Source organism: Eretmochelys imbricata, chromosome 17, assembly GCF_965152235.1.
Source record: "Eretmochelys imbricata isolate rEreImb1 chromosome 17, rEreImb1.hap1, whole genome shotgun sequence".
Taxonomy (NCBI): domain Eukaryota; kingdom Metazoa; phylum Chordata; order Testudines; family Cheloniidae; genus Eretmochelys; species Eretmochelys imbricata.
In genome coordinates, this window is record NC_135588.1 from 10,702,238 (window position 1) to 10,720,848 (window position 18,611).

The window sequence follows — 18,611 nt, forward strand, 5'->3', positions numbered from 1 at the left end:
TGGAAAATGTCAAAATGTTTTTACTGATGTTTTCAATTGAAACGAAACATCTCAACAGTTCCCACATAAAAATATTTTGTTTGTTTCGGTTTGTTGACTTAAAATTAAATGGTTTTTTTTTCCAGACACAAAATTCAGCTGAAATTGATCTTTTCTTGTGGAAAATTTTGATATAGGCAAAACCCGATTTTCTGAATGGAAAAGGTTTTGTTAGAAAATTTTCAACCAGCCTTTGTGGTTAATAATAAAGCGTGACTGGGATATTATCATACCTTTAAGCTGGCTTCGTTTTTACAGGTACCATACTTAGGCATTGTGTGGCAGCATTAGTCTCTGTAATTCATATATACATTATGTAATAAGGCATAAAATAGTCTGTCCCATAATAGTCATAATCATTACAAACAAGAATGATCATTCTGAAGCAAGGTGGAAGAATATCCATCAAATTCAGCTACACCATAATGGAATCTAATGACAAGCTAACAATCATTAGCAAGTAGGAACTGGGTTCATTTGCACACTGAAAATACATTGTGGCTACTAAGGTGGTTATATTTATTTATTTATTCATTTATTCAAACTTCTTCCCCCCTCCCTACTCGCTTTGATTTAAGTGACGGACGCTAATGTAAGAAGTGACATTGTGGATCCTAAAAATGCTTCCTAAAAAAAATTAGTGGTTATGAAAGATGATGGGTGGATTGCACTGGAAACTGATGTCATCTGCTTATTCACAGAAAAGAGGCCTTGATTCAGCAAAACACGAAAGCACACACTTAAATAATATGCTGAATAAGGCTGGACTTTAATACATGCTTAAATTTAGGCGTGTGGTTAAGCCTCTTGCTGAATTTGGGCCATATACTGTATCGTTAGCAGCAGTAGAAACTTTTCTCATGGCACCCAAGCTAATGTAAATCAACCGAGAGCCAGAGGGAACTCCCTAGGTGTGAACGTACTTCAGTCTCTGTAGTTACGTGTTCAAACGTAATGTGGATATACACTAAATTCCATATACATTATGGGGGAGAAGGGTGTCTTTCCTAGGAGACCTTAAAAGTTGATGCTCTGTCTGCTGGAATACATTCTAGGAGTCCGTGCAGTCCAAAAACCTGTCTCCAACTGCATCAGAGGAGGAAACTCCACAGTAAATGATTATGGGAGAGAAAGAGAAAGTTACTGACTGATGCATGCTCTGAAGTATGAGGGTTTATATTTCTTCGTAAGCTTTATTTTTTAACATTTACTATTAAAACTCTGCATACTTTAGTTATCCGTATATATTTCCAATCCTCCCTTTTAATCACTGAGGTACTGTACTTTTCTTTTTTTTTTTTTGGTACGGGCAGGGGGTTTTGCCTTGGTGGCATTGGTCAAAATGTGTCAGTTTCCAATAACGTGGTATGTTGTCTGCCTGGGTGAGGCCTTTCACCCCAGAGGTGGCTGCATTTCAGCAATGGGTGAAGTGGTTCCTGTATATTTTGGTTCTGACACTTTGAGATGAAAGGTGCTATATAAATGTAAGAAACTGAAGTCTTCAGTATATCATAATTGCGCAGAATTTGTTTCTGATCTTCCGCTGTTCTATGTTATTGTTAATTCTTATGATTATTATTATTACTTCTATTGTAAATTATAATTATCTTCCTCACTACCAAATGGGGAATACAAACACATTTAACAATGGTCCTTGTCAAATTACATGTTATGGGTATTTGTTTATCAATCTGTTACATACAGGGCATGATTCATGCAGACTAGAATTACACTTACATTGAGTGTTATGCATTCTTGATTGCCAGCAAATGCAGACTGGATTGATTTAATTTGATGCTGAGGAGAAAGAGTGGGGAAATTATGAGCTGTTGCTATTAACACTGTTGGAACTATCTGAAGCTGGAAATACTGGAATGTGAGTATAATTGAACTTTTACAATTGAGGCAACTTGAAGAAAGAGAACAAAGAAGGAAAAGACCTTTACTTAGTAAGTTTCTATTCTTGTTGTTATGGAGCATGGATTCTTTGTATTTTAATGAGTTACTTTCCTAACAACCCAGTTCCTCTATCTGTCCGTCCCTATAGCAAAGTGACCAGCCTGCATTTGGGACATCAAAGCCTGTTCTCATAGAAACGACTGGGAAAGGAAAAATTTGGTATTGGAGACAGCTGTTTCTCAGACAGAATTCCCATTGAGGTCAATGCAGCTGCTGTTGGAGTTACTCCAGGCGTATGCAGTGTAAGAAAAAGGGAGAGTCAGGCCCCATGTGCCTTCTTCTGGGAGAAGGTTGGAGTTCCCTCACAAACAGCCACTTCATTCAAAAATACTAATAAGAAACCATGCGAAAATTCTCTGGATTTCCATTTGGATATGGAGCTAGTTTCCCCCAGACCATATGGGTGTGTGTGTGGATTTCACTTTGATGGAGGGAAAGAGGCATTACCATTGCATGACGCTCCTTGGATTTTCAGTAGGGAGAGGAGCTTTAGATTGTAGTCAAGACTTCATAGGACTAATGCTGGGTGCTGGAGAGGCCCATGTGCTGAATTAATATTTCCTTTGGCTGTTCTGGTTATACCCAATATGCCTAGACAAAGCGACCCACTTTGGGGGCTGCACTGGGCCCCAGTGGGCCCCCCTTGTGGATAGGAGGTTACAGTTTCTTTAGGTGGCCCCGACCTTCCCAGTCGACTTTGTGACTTTGTGTATCCTGCCACCTCAGAGAAGCTGTATGGTCTAGTGGTTAGGATGCTGGACCGGGATTCAGAAAACCCAAGTTCTATTCCGAGCTCTGCCAGTGACCTGCTCTGTGACCCTGATAGTTTGCTTCTCCTTCTCTTTGTCTGTTTAGATTGTAAGCTCTTCTGGGGTGGGACTGTGTCTCACTGTATGTTTGTAAATTGCCTCGCACAATGGGGCCCCACTCTTGGTACCTACTACTGTTATATCTTTCAGGAGAGATTTTTTCATCAAAAGGAAGCCATGGTCTGTAGATGGGAACAATTTGTTGTAGATTATATTTCCTTATGGCCCACTCCAGCCCCTGTTATGTCAAATAAAAGTTTCCCATTGATTTCAGTAGAAGTTGGTTCAAATCTTTAATGAGTGTGAACTTTCCATGCAATTAGCCTGTTCTGGTGACTGGTGAATTTAGTAAATAAGCAGAGTCCAGTTTTAATGCAGGTTGGCCACTATATATGGCATAACTCCTGTTGATTGAAGTGGACCAAAGAAATGTGTTGTGGACTCTTGCACTGCTGATCTGAACATACTGAATGAATAAACAAGAACACATGGGATGTGGAAATTGCTTTCCAGAACACCAGGTGAAACAAGATGACACTGCTGCTTCAGAAGATATCACTCCTCAGTGAGTAATTATTAGTTGCGAGCATATGCAGTAATTTCTGAATCACTCTTTAAATACTCTATGATCTAGCTGCATATTCATGGCGTTCATTGGTCCCAATCTAATCCAAATTCCCACCGACCATTGTTATAACTGATTGTGCAACCATAATTGGCTGGCTTTGTAGGAAGTACCTCTGTTTTGAGGAAGTCCAAAGGCAACTGGCCAACTGGCTGCCAAAGATGTTGGTTCCTGCTGATGGTACCCAAAGGGACCATCAGAGCTATTAGTTCCTGAATCCATCTCATGTAATTGTAGTTTTCATTATGGTTCAGCAGTATCTTTTTAGCAGTACACTAGAACCTTGTTAATATGCACTATTTATTTATTTATTTATTTAAAATAATAGACACCTATCCAAGGCTCTAGGCAGCCTAACATCATTAATTATACAATTCAATTAAATCTCATCAGCATTACAATCATCAGTTCCACAGGAACGCAGCCGGCCAGCCACCTCCTCCCTTCATCATGCCCTCAGTCTTTCCAAAAAACAGGTGTCTTTGCAATATACCCGGAAAGTCACCACATTCGAGCTATTTTGGGCCAAGGATGGGAGCAAGTCCCAGAGTCTTGGAGCCCGCACAAAGAACGCCCTGCCAGTTGCCCCCACCCCCCACCATTTTATAATGAAGGGTGTCCAGCTTGGGCGCACACACTGACTGCAGCTATGGGGGTGTCCTTTCTAAAGTGCACTAACGTGTTGCACATTAATAGGTCCGTGCAGACCTTGCTGGTGTGCACTAAAGGTTCCCTTGTGCAGTCTAATGTAGCACTATATGTATACTATATGTATATGTACTATATGTATACAGAAAAAGAGAGCCCCCAAAACCTCTGATTTGTTGACATCTTCCTAGAACTCAAAAATGATTAAAAATAAATCCCAAACCATGAAATCAGTGAACTCCGAAAACCAGAAACCGTAATCGTACGTCATAACCAAAACCTTACATGCTGCTTGGAGACCCTTGGACAGCCAGTGCCATGTCCCAGAGCACTGGTGGCATTTGCTTCAGTGAGATGCTCTGCTCAGTAAGTGAGCCACTATGTTCTGCCCCAGCTTCAGTCTGTGAATGGGTTTGAGATGTAGCCCTGTGTACAGCACATTACAACAGTCGAATCTTGAGATGACAGAGGCATGGATAACAGTGGCAAGCTCCGCATCCAGAAGGCAAGGTTGTAATCGTCTAGCCAGATGCAGATGGTAAAAAGCTGACAGGGTCAGCTCTGTAATGTGCTCTTCAAACAGCAGCTGGGGGTCTTAACGCATCCCCTAAATTGTGAACACTAGTAACAAATGGCAGCTGTCCTCCTGCAATCAAAGGGACTGATGACACTTCCCAATCACGGCAGGATCCGCTGTGAATTTTGCAAAATATTAAGTGAATAAGCTCAGTAAAAAGAAAAGCCAGGATGATACATGGACAAATGCCCTTTGCTCATTTCCTTTGACAGTTATGCTGTAGTTGGGTATTCATTATTTGTGACAGCACTAATGCCCTGTAGTGCATCTTGTAAAAATAATGAAGTCTTAGTAATTTGGCAACTCACGACCGTTTTTGCTATCAAATCTTTGCTGAGAGGTGGGGAAAGATGGCTACTTTTTTGTGCAGATGGGGTAAACTGTGTGGACTAGAGATGACTGGATTGGGGTGGTTAGAATGTATTTTGCTTCAGTAGTTATTCCTAAATTTCAGAGTAGCAGCTGGGTTAGTCTCGTTTAGATGCCTAGGTGTGACGCTGACAGACCGGCCAACCTGTGTATGACCCGTAACAATTTAACAAGAGGCATTATAATTGTAATTAAGACAATCTACTTGTATGTGAATTTCAAAGAGACGTGCTAGACTAGCAGTCATCAATGCATTCATTTGTAGTCCTAGAAATTAAGGGTAGATGCTATGTGTATTTGTCTGTGTTTACCTATATCTTGTTAGAAGTTTAACAATGTAACCAGGTTAGCTTGTAGATGCTAATTCCCTTTCATGTCTTAACTGCCTTAATTATATATGTGACTGTGTCCAGTTAATCTTAAAATCAAAGATGTAAGATATTGCAGAAAACTGATAATATTGTCTACATTGTCTTCAGCGTAACTATGCATGTTATAATGGAGGACCAACTAATTGCCTTATGTGAATGAGTGTAACTAGTTTACCTGTGTATGCACAGGAACTAGAAAAAAAGGCAATGGTCCACAGGCGACCTGAACTGCCTGGTCTTCCTCGGGGAAAGGCGCTGCTGCAACAGTTTCTGTGAGGAGGCTTGTCAGCTTGCTGGACGAGCTATAAAAGAGAAACCTCAGGCCTGATCCAGGCATCTCTAGGGTGCTTAAACTTTGAACAGGGAAAGTGTAAGCCGTAGGATGGAGATCTTCCAAATAACTATTTGGAATAACCTGGAAAATGCATGGGAAGACTCTTAACAGACTTTACATGAATGCCTTTGGATTTTGACCTGCTGGGGTGATTCCAGAGAGACCTTTACAAGCCAGCTACGTTCCCTGTAAGTGGCATGGCCTCACAGAACCCTATTTAGCGCTGCGCAGGTGCTCAGGGAACCCACCCAGGGACCAGCTGGGGAAGGGGCACCCCTCCCCCAACCTAGCCCGGACCCCAACCTGCCACAGCCGGATCGTCCCCCTGGCCCTAACTATGCCACGGCCCGGACCTGCTGTAGCAGGGGTGTCCCTACCGCAGCTGGGGTGGTGTGGGCCGGACCCAGCCATGGAGACCTGGCCCAAACAACCTGACCTAGACCCAGCCATGGCGGCCCAGCCCGAACCCAGCTGCGGCTGGGGAGACCTAGCCCGAACCTGGGCGGGGTGGCCCAGCCTGGGCCTGTCACGGGGGCACCCCTCCCCCAAAGCCAGCCCCGGCCCAGACCTATCATGGCCGGGGAGCCCCTCCATGAATGCAGCCCTGGCCCGGACCTGTGGTAGTCGGGGGAGAGGCACCTATCCTGCGGCCTCAGCGCTTTTCCAGACCAGCCCAGGTGCTGCTGCAGGGAGAGAGAGCTGGGGGGAGACCTCTCTCCCTGCCATAGCCCAGGAGCACTCTCCTGCACCCCAAGCCCTATCCAGAGCCCACACCCCCATCTAGAGCCCTCACACCCCTGCACCCCAACCCTCTGCCCCACCCCTGAGCCCCCTCCCACACTCCAAACCTCTTGGCCCCACCCCCACCACATGAATTTTATGTGCACCGATATGAAGGTGATCATCACCTCCATCTTGCTGCACATCACAAAATTCATTCTGCACATGGGTGGGAAAAATTAGAGGGAACACTGCAAGCCAGCCGTTCTTTCTGTCACTGCTATGATCCTGAACTATGAACACTGGAAATCAGTTGTATGTATATTGATCTTGTAACCATTTGTAACGCTCTTCTTTCTTTTTCCTTTTACTGTGAAATCTTTAGTTTTTAGTTACTACGGGATTGGCATCAGCGTGATCATTGGGTACAATTGAGACTCATATTGACCTGCGGATAAGTGTCCAGTTCTTTGGGATTGGTGAACCTCACATGTGCGGAATCAGGTTTTCAGTAACCCTCACGATTTTAGGCTTGGCTGTAATCAGTGTGGTTTTGTTACTGGCTTGGTGAATCTAATTCTAGAGTAAACCCCAGTTTAGGGGATTGTCTGCCCTATTTCTTGCAGTCTGTCCTGAGTGTGGCATTCCCAGTGCGGCCCATTCAGGCACCCGATCACGCCAGGTAATAGGGACACTGTAGACAGATGGATGTGGAAGTACCATAGGATTTCCTGAAAATTGTTCTGAGCGGTGCACCCGTTCACATTCCTTCCAGTTGTGAAAACCAGCTGAAGGCTCTGGCGAGTTTTAAAACTTTTCCTAGCACAATCTGGTTCCCCGCTCATTTGCTATTCAACATACACTGTGCGCTGCCAGCAAAGAAACAGCTGTAGCAGTTAACTCATTCAGAGCAATTATATTTGTCAGATTCTCTACATGCCTTCTAGCTCTGATCTCCTCCTTCACTTCAGTTTCTTTTCCCAGGAATTACAAGGGTGGACAGTTTGTGATTGCTAAGTGCTAAGGATGATGTTCTTTCCTCCCCAGCTAATTAAACCTTTCCAGCATTGGCGCTACTGTCTTAGAGACCCGGCATAGAGTCTGTCCTGTGGATCCATTGAAATGGTGCCCGCATTGTCCCACTACAGCACATGAAGTGGTATTGTCCAAAGTTTAGTGCTGGGAATATGGGGCCAGGGGACCCTGGGGCTTCATTCCTGCCTGTACCACTTTACTCGCAGTATGAGACTGATGATGCTGTCCATCATCACCATGATTACAGATGAGGAGAAAACTCCATGATGGTCTTTGCTATGCAGATTTAATTTAAATGGGAAGCACTTAGATACTATGGTGATGGGTGTCATGGTGACCCTTGAGGCAGAGCGATAGACTGACCAAGTTATATCGCTTTGCTGTGCCTTACTTTACCCACCTGTGAAATGTGTCTAACAACATTGCCCTGCAACTCCCAACTGGGAGATGGATACTGTTCTCATATGGAAGTTGCAAAGTAAATGGGAACGTTTTTAATTGTTACTGCTGTATGTTAGCTGTCATGCATGAACTCAGCCACGCCAAGGCCCAGATCCTGCTCTCAGTTACACTGGTGTAAATGCAGAGTTACCTCCATTGAAGTATGCCAGTGAGATCAGAATGTGGCCAACCAGCTCTGCACGTCCCCTGGTTATTCCCCCCTCCTCATAATCCTGGGATTTTCCCCTCCCCCGATCACTTCAATGTGTGGCTCTACTAAAATGCTACTCCGCTCTTTAAGTGTCAAATCTACCTGCAGTTTACAGGTTGCCTTGTAAGTGGGTGCGAGTGTCACATCAAAGAAGGACTTTGAATCCATTCCAAGATGTGAGTTTGAGGCAAAGAATTCTTTCTTTTTAAATCCTATAGCATGCTTCCTGTACAACCTGTTTCGGGCACATTGCCTTCTGAGTTGACCCACCCTTTAACACATAAAACAACAGTCCCATCATGTCTCTGACTCGGAGAAACATTAACAAAGGGAGGGGACGGATTTGAGAGAGTTCTGCATGGATGAACAGGCTGGCATCAACTTCAGGAGCTCCTTATTTGATCACAATAAGGAAGTTCAGCAGCAGCAGCTTTCAGTGTGTAGAGTTTTCCCTGGCTGTTGCAAGGAGAGGAATGTTGAGAAGATGATGGATTTCTTAAGGAACTTTTTGGTAAGTGTTGCACTGAAAAGGGGGAGATGTATGCCCCAGTGCATACCATGTGGGATTATTAGCTGCCGTTTTCCAGCATGTCGCACCCCTTCTGGGTGTCATTTACAAGGAGAGTTTCAAACTGGGCATTTGCTAATTACATTTTTCTTCTTCATTAAATCGTTCAGAATCCATGGTACACGTTGACTAAAACCTTACCTGTTTGTGTAACATGGGAGTTAAATAAATAGTGAGCGGTAGCTGATATGGCTATAAACAGTCCGCAGATCGTCTAATGCAGAGAAAAAAGAATACCTGTGTTTTCCTAATAAAATGTAAAAATTAACTCTCTGCATTCTTTACCTTTCTGTGGTATTGGAGTTTAGCTTGAACGGTGTTTAACAGTGGGAGAGTTTTGATTTACAAGTGAAAGAGAGCGAGCTATGGATTAAAAGATTTTCATTTTGTGCATTTTGCATTTATAAACCCATTACTAGTACAAGTTACTAGACCAGTTTGGCGTGTCTGTGCTAATAATGGAGATTAGTTTCCACTGTGGCATTTTACTTTCAGTAGGTTTTGAGAGGGGCATACGGTAACTTCAGTTCTGGAACACCAGTTGCACAAGAATTGGGGAAGTATAGACTTCCTGAGCTGCTAAAGTTGAAGCTACAGCGGACAGCGTTACATGCTGATAAGAATCACAAAAGTACATTTGTTTTAACTATAACATCGAAGATGGGAAGATTTTATTTGTGCTATAATATGATCAGGCTTAAGGATGCAGAGACCTCTAAGAGCTACAGGCATACTGTCCACTTGAATTTTTTTTAGATAAATACTTTCTTAAAAAAATGTATACTCTGCTAGAGCACCACTTTAAAGAGTGGGGGTCAGATCTTGCAACATGGCATTGACTGCTTTGTACTACACTGCCAGTGTATTCTGGCCCTAAATCTGTTCTAACTGGCTCAGGTTGGGTCGTGCCACTTCCATTGATACAGAGGTGATGTAGGACCAGACTCTCAAAAGCACCCACCGTAGGAGCCAGACTTTCAGAAGTGCTCAACACCCAACATTCACCAATTGTGGACATTGGACTCTTTGATAACCTGGCTTCAGGGGACTCTTTTGCCACTCTGACAATGCAGCACTGTAAAAATAGGCAAGGCTGGGTTTGCCCCGAAGTTGTTCCATTCCTTGGCTGTGCTAATAGCTGCTCGTTACCTTTGCAGCCTGGAGTAAATTAGAGCAACCCTTGGGCTACTATTATAGTGAAAATTGTCCTATGGCAAATATGTTTTCTCTAAAGGATCGTACAAAATTTGTTTGTTTTCTTTTCCTCTCTCTGGTTTTTCCTTTTTAGACAAAAACTCTTGTATTTTATTGTTGGAAATCTGGATATTTACTGCAAAGTCTGCTGAAAAGCTGCCTTAAGTGCCATTCTCTCCAACATGGTGCTCCTCAGTCTTAGGGGACCTCTTCGAGCCATTAATGAGCAGCGTGCAGAATCATGGCTGCTAATCCCATCGTGCACATTATCCTCCTTTGACCTATAGCATCTTCTCAGTGCCCCTGCCTTCTCTCAGCCATTAGCCCACACCTCTTGTAACAGGCTTCCTGAGCTCAAGCTGTTTTCTGGCTACTGTCCATTGTGAGCAAACAAAGGCATGAAGAAGACTGTGGGGTAAGAGAGAAGCTGCTTTAGTGACATGCTTCCTCCTCTGCTTGATTCTGGAAAAGCCACATGTTTGTTTAATGGGAGCGTCCCAATATTTTACAAACATGTTTTGGGAGATGAGTAGCCTGTCTCTGTTTTTAGACAAGGGATGGATAGGTCTCTGTGGGGGTGGGTTGGGGGTAACTGACCATTCGATTGAATTACCGTGGGATTGTTTGATCAAAAGATCTGAAATGACAAATGACTGAAAATTCACAAAGTGATGCATTAATCTAGTTTAGCTTGGCTGGCTTGCTGGAATCTTGCCACTAATGTCTCTAATAGCTTATGTCTGTATTTGCCTGGATTGGGCTGTGGCTGAAGGGGCCTTTATATTTTGTTACGAAGTCTGTCTCATTTAGGCTTTCGGGGCAAATTTCTCAACCAGTGCTCTTGCAGATCAGGGGATTGTCCCTGTGTGCAATCCTCACAGGCAAAAGTGACAGCTGATAGGCAAATGGGGAGGCACTTGCAAATATGAAGGGTGCATTGAGCATGTGGTCCTTGTCCCATGTGGGGCAAATTCACTCGGGCTGCATAGGGTATATCTACACTGCATTGTAAACCATGGACCTGCGCTGGTGGACTCAGTGTTTCCAAACCCATGCTTGAGTGTTCACACTGCATAGTAAACCTGGGCTTACAACTGCTGGATTGGGTTCTCACAGCCGTGCTAAGGCATCCGTACTGCACACAGCAGATCTTCTGACTCAGGTCTGTGGCTTGAGCTGCGTCCATCCTGCAAAATGACAGGGCTTGGACCGAGTCTCAATAGGACTCGGGCTCTGACTGACCTTCCCCACCGAGCAGGGTCCTAGGACTTGCTGACCCAAGTCAAACTGATTTGTGTGTGACAGAAGTGGAGGGCCAAAGTAACCCAGGGTGGTGCAGATGAAAAGCAGAGGTAAGATTTAGAGGTGAAATCCATCCGCCACCTCGGAGACTTCCACCAGCCAGCGTGTAGTGGCCTCAGCCCCTCTCTGTCCCGTTTTCCCAGCATGATGTACCTTTGGAGCCACTAACTCTATTCTGTGAGTGGGTTAATACATATCGTAATATATATGGAAAAGGAGCTTCTTTTAAGTGATAAGATAGTTTAAAAAAAAAAGTGGATAAAACCAAGGAACTATTTTGGTATTGCCCCTTTAGTTTAAAGGTGAAGTGAATCACTGTCATTATTTGTGTCTCTATACTCCAGCAGCACCTGCTGTGTGCTAGGCACTTTCCAAACATATACAAAGACACACTTGCTGCCCGGATCTGGGCACCAGAGTGTGTGAAGGGAGGGGGGTTTGCCTCTGGTTTTCCCTTGCGACAGCTGGAGTGATTATCTGGACCATAAAGTCAGAGTGAAAAATGGGTAACTTTAACAAATGGTGACTTCAGTGCCTGGACAGACGGCTATGCGCACACGCAGCCCCGAAGAAGTAAATGGGCCTCTGGGAAGGCGGAACAGCTTGCCCGCACACTTTCAGTTGTAGGATCGGGGCTGTGAAGCGCTTGATGTTGAGTCCTTTTTGTGAGAGGCCTTGTGGGACTTTGATTAAAAGTCCCTAACTCATTGGTCTCTCTAGATCATTTGCCAAGCAGGCCATTATCCATAAAACCAAGCCAGCTAAACCACCGCAGGGAGCCGCGTTCACAACAGACCTTGCATTGCTCAAGGTGTCAGGGTTGTCCTCAGCTGTAGCCAGCGAAATGCAGAATCCTGGACTTGTATCTTGCAAGGTAATGGCTTGTAGGTGTTCTATTTGAAACGGTCTTCATTTGTAGTTTCTAAGTCTGTATACCAATCTTGGTGGTTATTATGGATTTTAATTGGCTTTGTTTCCTTTCATTTATCGTTGTTTAAAGATTACCTCCTACAAGGTAAAGTCTTGTGAGCCCAGTTTGAAAATGTTATGTGCAAATTTCATACACTCAGGTTTATATGCACAAACTGAGTAGCTAGCCAGCTGTTTTTCTGCCTGATTTCTGAGCACAAATGGCCACTTCGCAAACACCAGTGACGTGCCGGCATATTGTCCTTTTCTTTGGCTTACAGTGTGCCAATTCCTGTAAAGTTTCATGTTTTTTCTTAAAGCCCCAGCCTCTGTGTGATCATGTGAGAATCTCAGCTCCGTGTTTTTGTTTGTAAGTCAGTTTCTATCTCCCTTGGTTGTGGAGAAACACTTGAAAATGTGAACCCTAAATGCACAAAACCCAGAAAGCAAATCAAAAGAAGCCGAAACATTATTTTTACAATCTCGTGATTTTTAAGCCAATGTCATGATTTTTGAACACTAGGTTGGCAATACTGGTAGTGTTATAAGAAAAAATAGCTTAAGAGCCATAGTAAAACTGAACATAAATTGGGGCAGGTAACTGAGACAACAAATGACTTTATAGTTTAGTTGAACAAGGGGTGATCATCATTTGAAATATTATATTGCACAAATGAAAAGCAAACTCTGAGTCATGCTAAAGTGGCTGCTATTCCAACTGATTGTTATTCACCTGCTAATGGATTGGTCATGTTCACTATATTCACTTTGCCATAAGGGTGGGTAAGTTCGCAACCTTCAGCCTTATTTTGACCCTTGTTCTGGCATTTTCTGTGGGAGCCAAGTACAGTACTTTCAGTGTTTTTATTTCAAGAGTGACCGTAATAGGGTGAAACAAAGTGCAGGAGGAAGCTAAAGGGAAGTGGCCTTCTCGCAATAAACAAGGAAGAAAGAGTAGGCAGGACGGGGTATTTGATGCTGTGACACTTACACCCCATATTTTTCATAGAGATATTGTTATGATATGAATATGCATATCTATGGCATAATTATGCAAGATGGTCTTGTGAGATATCATTGGAAAGATATGATTATTCTATTTGTATGCATATATCATTTCTGTATCTAAAGTTAGGAATATGGACTATGTATCAATTACAAAAGTGTTTGCACCTGGGGAACGCCCACCAGACAAAGTTCAATCAGTCTGGCTAGTTAGTTAATGCACCATTAGCGAGAACAATAAGACTTTGAAGATGCTAATCTGCCACCTTCCTGTGAAGTCTTCCTGAGGATTTATGGCTGCTTTGACACTACAGGGTCATGTGATCATGTCACCTGGTATTAGACTCCATCTTGGGCTGCTAGTATTTTTCCACAAAGGGGGCGGGGATCAAACTGGGAAACAAAGGATTCCAGCCGTATGTAACTCCTATGTAAGGCAGGGAAGTGAGTTAATCAGGGTTGGTTCCTCACTGAATCCCCGCCCAAAATGACTACTGAAAATACCTCAGACTGATCTGGGGAAGAAAGGACTGGACCCAGGCTAGAAGGTGTCTGGCCTGTGAAAGGAATATCTGGAGTTCTAAGCTGCAAGCAAGAGCAGTTCGTCTTTAAGAAGCTCTGCAACCTGCTTAAAACAACATTTTGGGTGAGAAATTATTACTTGCAGCCAGTTTCTTTAGTGTATTAAGCTTAGTTTGCATCTTCGCTTTATTTGCTTAGTAATCTACTTTGATCTGTTTGCTATCCCTTAAAATCACTTAAAATCTATCCTTTGTAGTTAATAAACTTGTTTATGTTTTCTTTAAACCAGTTTGTGCAATTCATAAGCGGGGAGGCAACAAGCTGTGCATATCTTCCTCCACACTGAGGGAGGGAGCGATTTTTCATGAGCTTACACTGTATAGCTCTCTGTGCTGTGCAAGACCATACAATTTTAGGTTTGCACCCCATGAGGGGTGTGCACTTGAGTGCTCGGCAATCCCCTAACTGATTCTTCCCATGCAGAGCTGATTTCAGTGTCCGTGTCTCTCTGCAGCTGGGTGTGTCCATACCTGTGTGTGTGTTACAGGAGGGGCTCTCAACCTTTTTTCTTTGTGCGCCCCCCCCCCCCACATGCTATAAAAACTCCACAGCCCGCCTGTGCCGCAGCAACTCTTTTCCTGCACATCCAGTAGATTCAAAGCCAGGGCTAGCATTATGGGGTAGCAAGCAGGGCGATTGCCTGGGGTCCCGTGCTGCGGGGGGCTCCGCAAAGCTAAGTTGCTCAGGCTTCAGCTTCAGCCCAGGGTGGTGGGGGCATGGGCTTCAGCTTCAGCCCCAGGTCCCAGTGAGTCTAACGCTGGCCTTGGTCTCTGGCTTATTTTGGCGGACCCCCTGAAACCTGCTCGTGGGCCCCCAGTGGGCCCCCAGACCCCTGGCTGAGAACCACTGTGCTAGAAGAGGCTTCAGGGCTTGGTACAGCATGACAGGGTGAGGAAGCCTAGGCTGGTGGAGCGGATGGGCTCAGTGGGACCCCAGTACATCAGGTGGCACCATGGAGTGTGTGTACGCGTGGGGGGGGGGCAACCCGTCACAGATGCATTTAACCACCTACTGCTAATCTCATGTATTTAATGATATTGAAGGGAATAAATAATGTACGTATAAGAGAGTAACTTGGCCTTAGGGAAGCTCCTTGGAATCAATCTTGCAGCTGAATACATCCAAGCTCAAATTGATTTGGCTGGTGTCGTTGACATGTATCAGATAAACGGTACGCAAGGTACCACTTCATTGAAACAGGGAGTGCTCAAAATTTCTCTCTCTGGTGGTCTGTCTACCTGCCTACCTATCTTGTGCTCATCTCTATCACGTCTGAGCACTCTTCTGAGGGAACTGCAGTGGGTCTGACAGGTTGAGAGAGGCTATGGCTGGGTAAAGGACCAACATGCCCCGTGCTTTGGTCTCAAGCCACATGCTTGGAAGGAAAAAGGACTTTTCTGCAACTGGGGTTAACCAAAGAAAATCTCAAAGGATTCTTACTGCCAGGTTTTCTCTAGCTTTGATCAGTCCAACCCGCAGACTCCCTGGTGCTCAGTCCTCTGATAGTCACTTGGGATACAGTCATTCATGTTGACTGGGGGTCTCATAGCTGGGCTCCTTGGCCATTTTAGCCATGACGGTTCATACCAGCAGTTGAGTCTCTGCTCAGGGAGTGAGTGTTAACTAGCCGAATTGGGTCTCTATGCCCCAGTACGTGAAGTTGTAATCCAACATAGTTCCTGTTTCCACTGAAGAAGATTAAAATACCAGGTTGAGTGTTTCTAGACAGAATGCAATGCAAATGTATGGCAAGTGCTGATGCTGTGAAATCATCACAGCATGTATCTCGGCTGGATAACAGCTGTTTTATCAAATCTTTCTCCCAAGCAATCAGCTGATTAGTTCTGTGGGTTATGGGAATAGCTTATGCTGAGCAGGGGGAGGGAGGAAGAGACCTACTTTATTCAAGAGGTTCACACAGAATCCCATCAGAAAGGTGAGTGCGTGAGACTGAACCTGAGGGAGAAAAATCTCCCCTTTCACCCTACGGCAGCTCTTTGTACACTGTACAGAGACATAATTACCTGCTAAGTTATGTGTCGCTTTGGCCTGTCCTCTGACAAGGGGGGGTGTGAACCACTGATCCATTACCAGATGGAAAGTCAGATCTGCTTAAGTGTGTGTGTGTGCGCAATTTTATTGCCCTCTGGTTACTTTATGAGACAGTATGAAGCACAGTAATGATGCTGCTAAAACTGACCATATTTCTGTCCAGCGGCCACCATCCATAGAGGATATAAAGCCACTGGTGCTAATGTTGCGAGAGGGGGAATGTTGTTTTAATTTTGGCTAAAGCACAGGGCTGGGAGTCAGGACTTCGGAGATTTAACCCCTGGCTCTGCTACTGACTTACTGGGTGACTTTGGGCAAGTCACTTCAACTCTCTTTGCTCTAGTTTTCTATGATGAAAATACTGCCTTCCAGCTCTGTTGTAAAATTTAATTATCGATGTTGGCAAACTTGGTTTACATGGCCCTGCCTCAATACAGACCACTGGACTTGATGACTTCTTGAGGTCCCTTCCAGCCAGCCATTTCTATCATTCTGTGGTCCTATAAAATGCCTTGAGATCCTCAGATTGTAGGCATTACAGAATGCAAACTATCATTGATATTACTATGTAGATATGAAGATTTCACCGCTTACCATCACTAACAGTAGCCATTTACTCCAGTTACTTAATTTTTACGAGCATATTAATTTTTTTATTGTCACACTTGTAAAAGAAAAGATCTAACATTAATCTCTGATGTAAATTAATTTCTCTTTATAAAAACCTCAGTGAATCACTTTTCTCCTCTTTGGCCCTGGTGAACCTGGAGATGGGTCAGAACCAGAACCCCAGATTGAAAGTTGGAGGGATATTTGAAATCCATAAACAGATCTGAATTGCGCAAGTTGACCTCATTTCTATTCCAGACAGGCAAGTGATTTATCTTTTGTTTGTTTTTCAGTCTGCAGAGTTCTTTGAAATGCTGGAAAAAATGCAGGTGAGTAGCATGACAGATGTGGTACACAGCACCCCCCATTGACGCATTATTTCTCCTTTGGAAAACTGTACAGAATGACAATAAACAGATACTGTGTGGATAGCAAGTTCCCAAAGCAGTATGTGACTTTAACGTGGCAGGGTGATCTTACAATACACAAATATAGTCCACAGCACTGTGTCATTAAAAATAATATTGTCCCAGTCTAAACTGATCAGAGAGGATGCTTGGGTACTAAATCTGAATATAAAAAATCAGATGAAATTGTATAACTTCCCAGAAGGGTCTTGGTGAACAGCAGTAGATCTTAGTCCTTTTGAGATCAACCCACGTTGTTGCTGGAAGATTCTTTGAAAGCACCTCCCCAGCTTTTAGTCTTTCTAGCGTTTCAGCACACACCGACACACATGACCTGAAATGTAAGCCAATTATTTTCAGGTGCATAAGATTTGGAATCAATATGCCTGTCGCCGCACAGTTTGAGCAGTCAGACAACATAAGGAATATGTTTTGCTGGGACACTGCTGGGCAACACTGCCCTGATTCAGTAAAACCGAGGTCCTTTAAAACACATACGTGGCTTCAAGTATATGAGTAGACTCCCTGGTGATCAAATGTAAAGTGCCTGGATGAATTGGGGCCATAGCACTTGGCGTTGTATTTTGCAGTGTCTTGGTGTTTAGGTCGCATTTAACAGCAGCAATCTGTGGTTGGCTGTATAATGCAAAGTAAACAAAGTGACTTGATCCATTTTACCGCACTTGGCATGACATTTTCCTAATTTGCCTTGTAGGCCATGGCTACGCTATGAACTAAGGGTGTGATTCCCGGCTTGTGTACACATGCTCCTGCTAGCTTTCACCGAGCTAGGGAGAAACATAAATAGCAGTGAAGCCATAGTAGCACAAGTCTTGGCAGCAGAAGCACAGCTGAGCCATGCACACACCGCTGGTGTCAGGTGAGTTTGTGCTCACATGGTTTGTACTCTCCTCTGCTGTTGCTACCTGTAGTGCCCTGGCTACCCTGCTATTTGTACTCACGCTGGCTTGAGGATATGTACAGGAGCTGGGGAACCACACCCTTAGCTCGTAGTGTGGAGACGTAGCCCTAGACGGTATGTGTGTGGTAGACTGTGCAAATAACGGATTTGAGGGATCGCTGGCCATTCTAAAAAAAACTGGGGGCGGGGAAAGTTTTGGTTTGAACCCAAACTAACATTTTTTTTAAAATAAAATTCAGTGAATTGAAAAGTAACAATATAGTTGGTTTTGGTCAAAGGAAACTTTTTGTTTGACCCAAAATGAAAAGTTTCGGTTGGATTTCAAGCATTCTTAACTACTTTTGGAGTGTTTCCATTTTTCAGTTCAAAGTGACTTTTTGTTTCAAAATTCCTTGAATTTTATTTAAAAAATGCCGCATTTTGTTTACAAAATGTTGGCGCAAAATGTTTTGATTTTTTCCCCCAGAATTTATTTTCGGTGTTTTTTGACCAAAACGGTGTGGCAAAACTGACATGAATTCATAAAACATTGTGGTGTCGCTGAATCTATGTTTTTTGCCAACAAATTTCACTCCGCTCTAGTTGTTACAAGATGTCAGCTGGCACATGGAAACTAACATGGTAAAATCCCTGTGTGGACAAGGCCGTTTATAATTTTCACACGTATTAGCAGGGCAAGGAAAAAAACATGGTGGGGAGCCTAGGATAACCTGGCTGGTCACTGAGGGCTGGTCTACACTAGAAAATTTAGGTTGATTTAGCGACATTGCCTAGGGGTGTGAAAAATCCACATTCCTGGGTGACATCGTTAAGCCGACCTAACCCCCAGGGTAGACAGCATTAGGTCAATGGAAGAATTCTTCTGTCGACTAAGCCATTGCTTCTCGGGGAGGTGGCTAACCTGCACCGATGGGATGGACTAC

The 18,611-nt window shown here is 43.9% G+C and overlaps 1 protein-coding gene across 3 annotated transcripts in view; it reads left to right on the forward strand.

Annotated features, from left to right (window-relative positions):
* The window catches only part of RAP1GAP2 (RAP1 GTPase activating protein 2), a 207,442-nt gene that overhangs the window by 139,271 nt on the left and 49,560 nt on the right, over nt 1-18,611 (forward strand). For all 3 annotated transcript variants that reach the window (XM_077836315.1, XM_077836316.1, XM_077836317.1), the window contains exon 4: nt 16,653-16,688. In XM_077836315.1, coding sequence (XP_077692441.1) covers nt 16,653-16,688 — 36 coding nt within the window. The remainder of the gene's footprint in view (nt 1-16,652; nt 16,689-18,611) is intronic.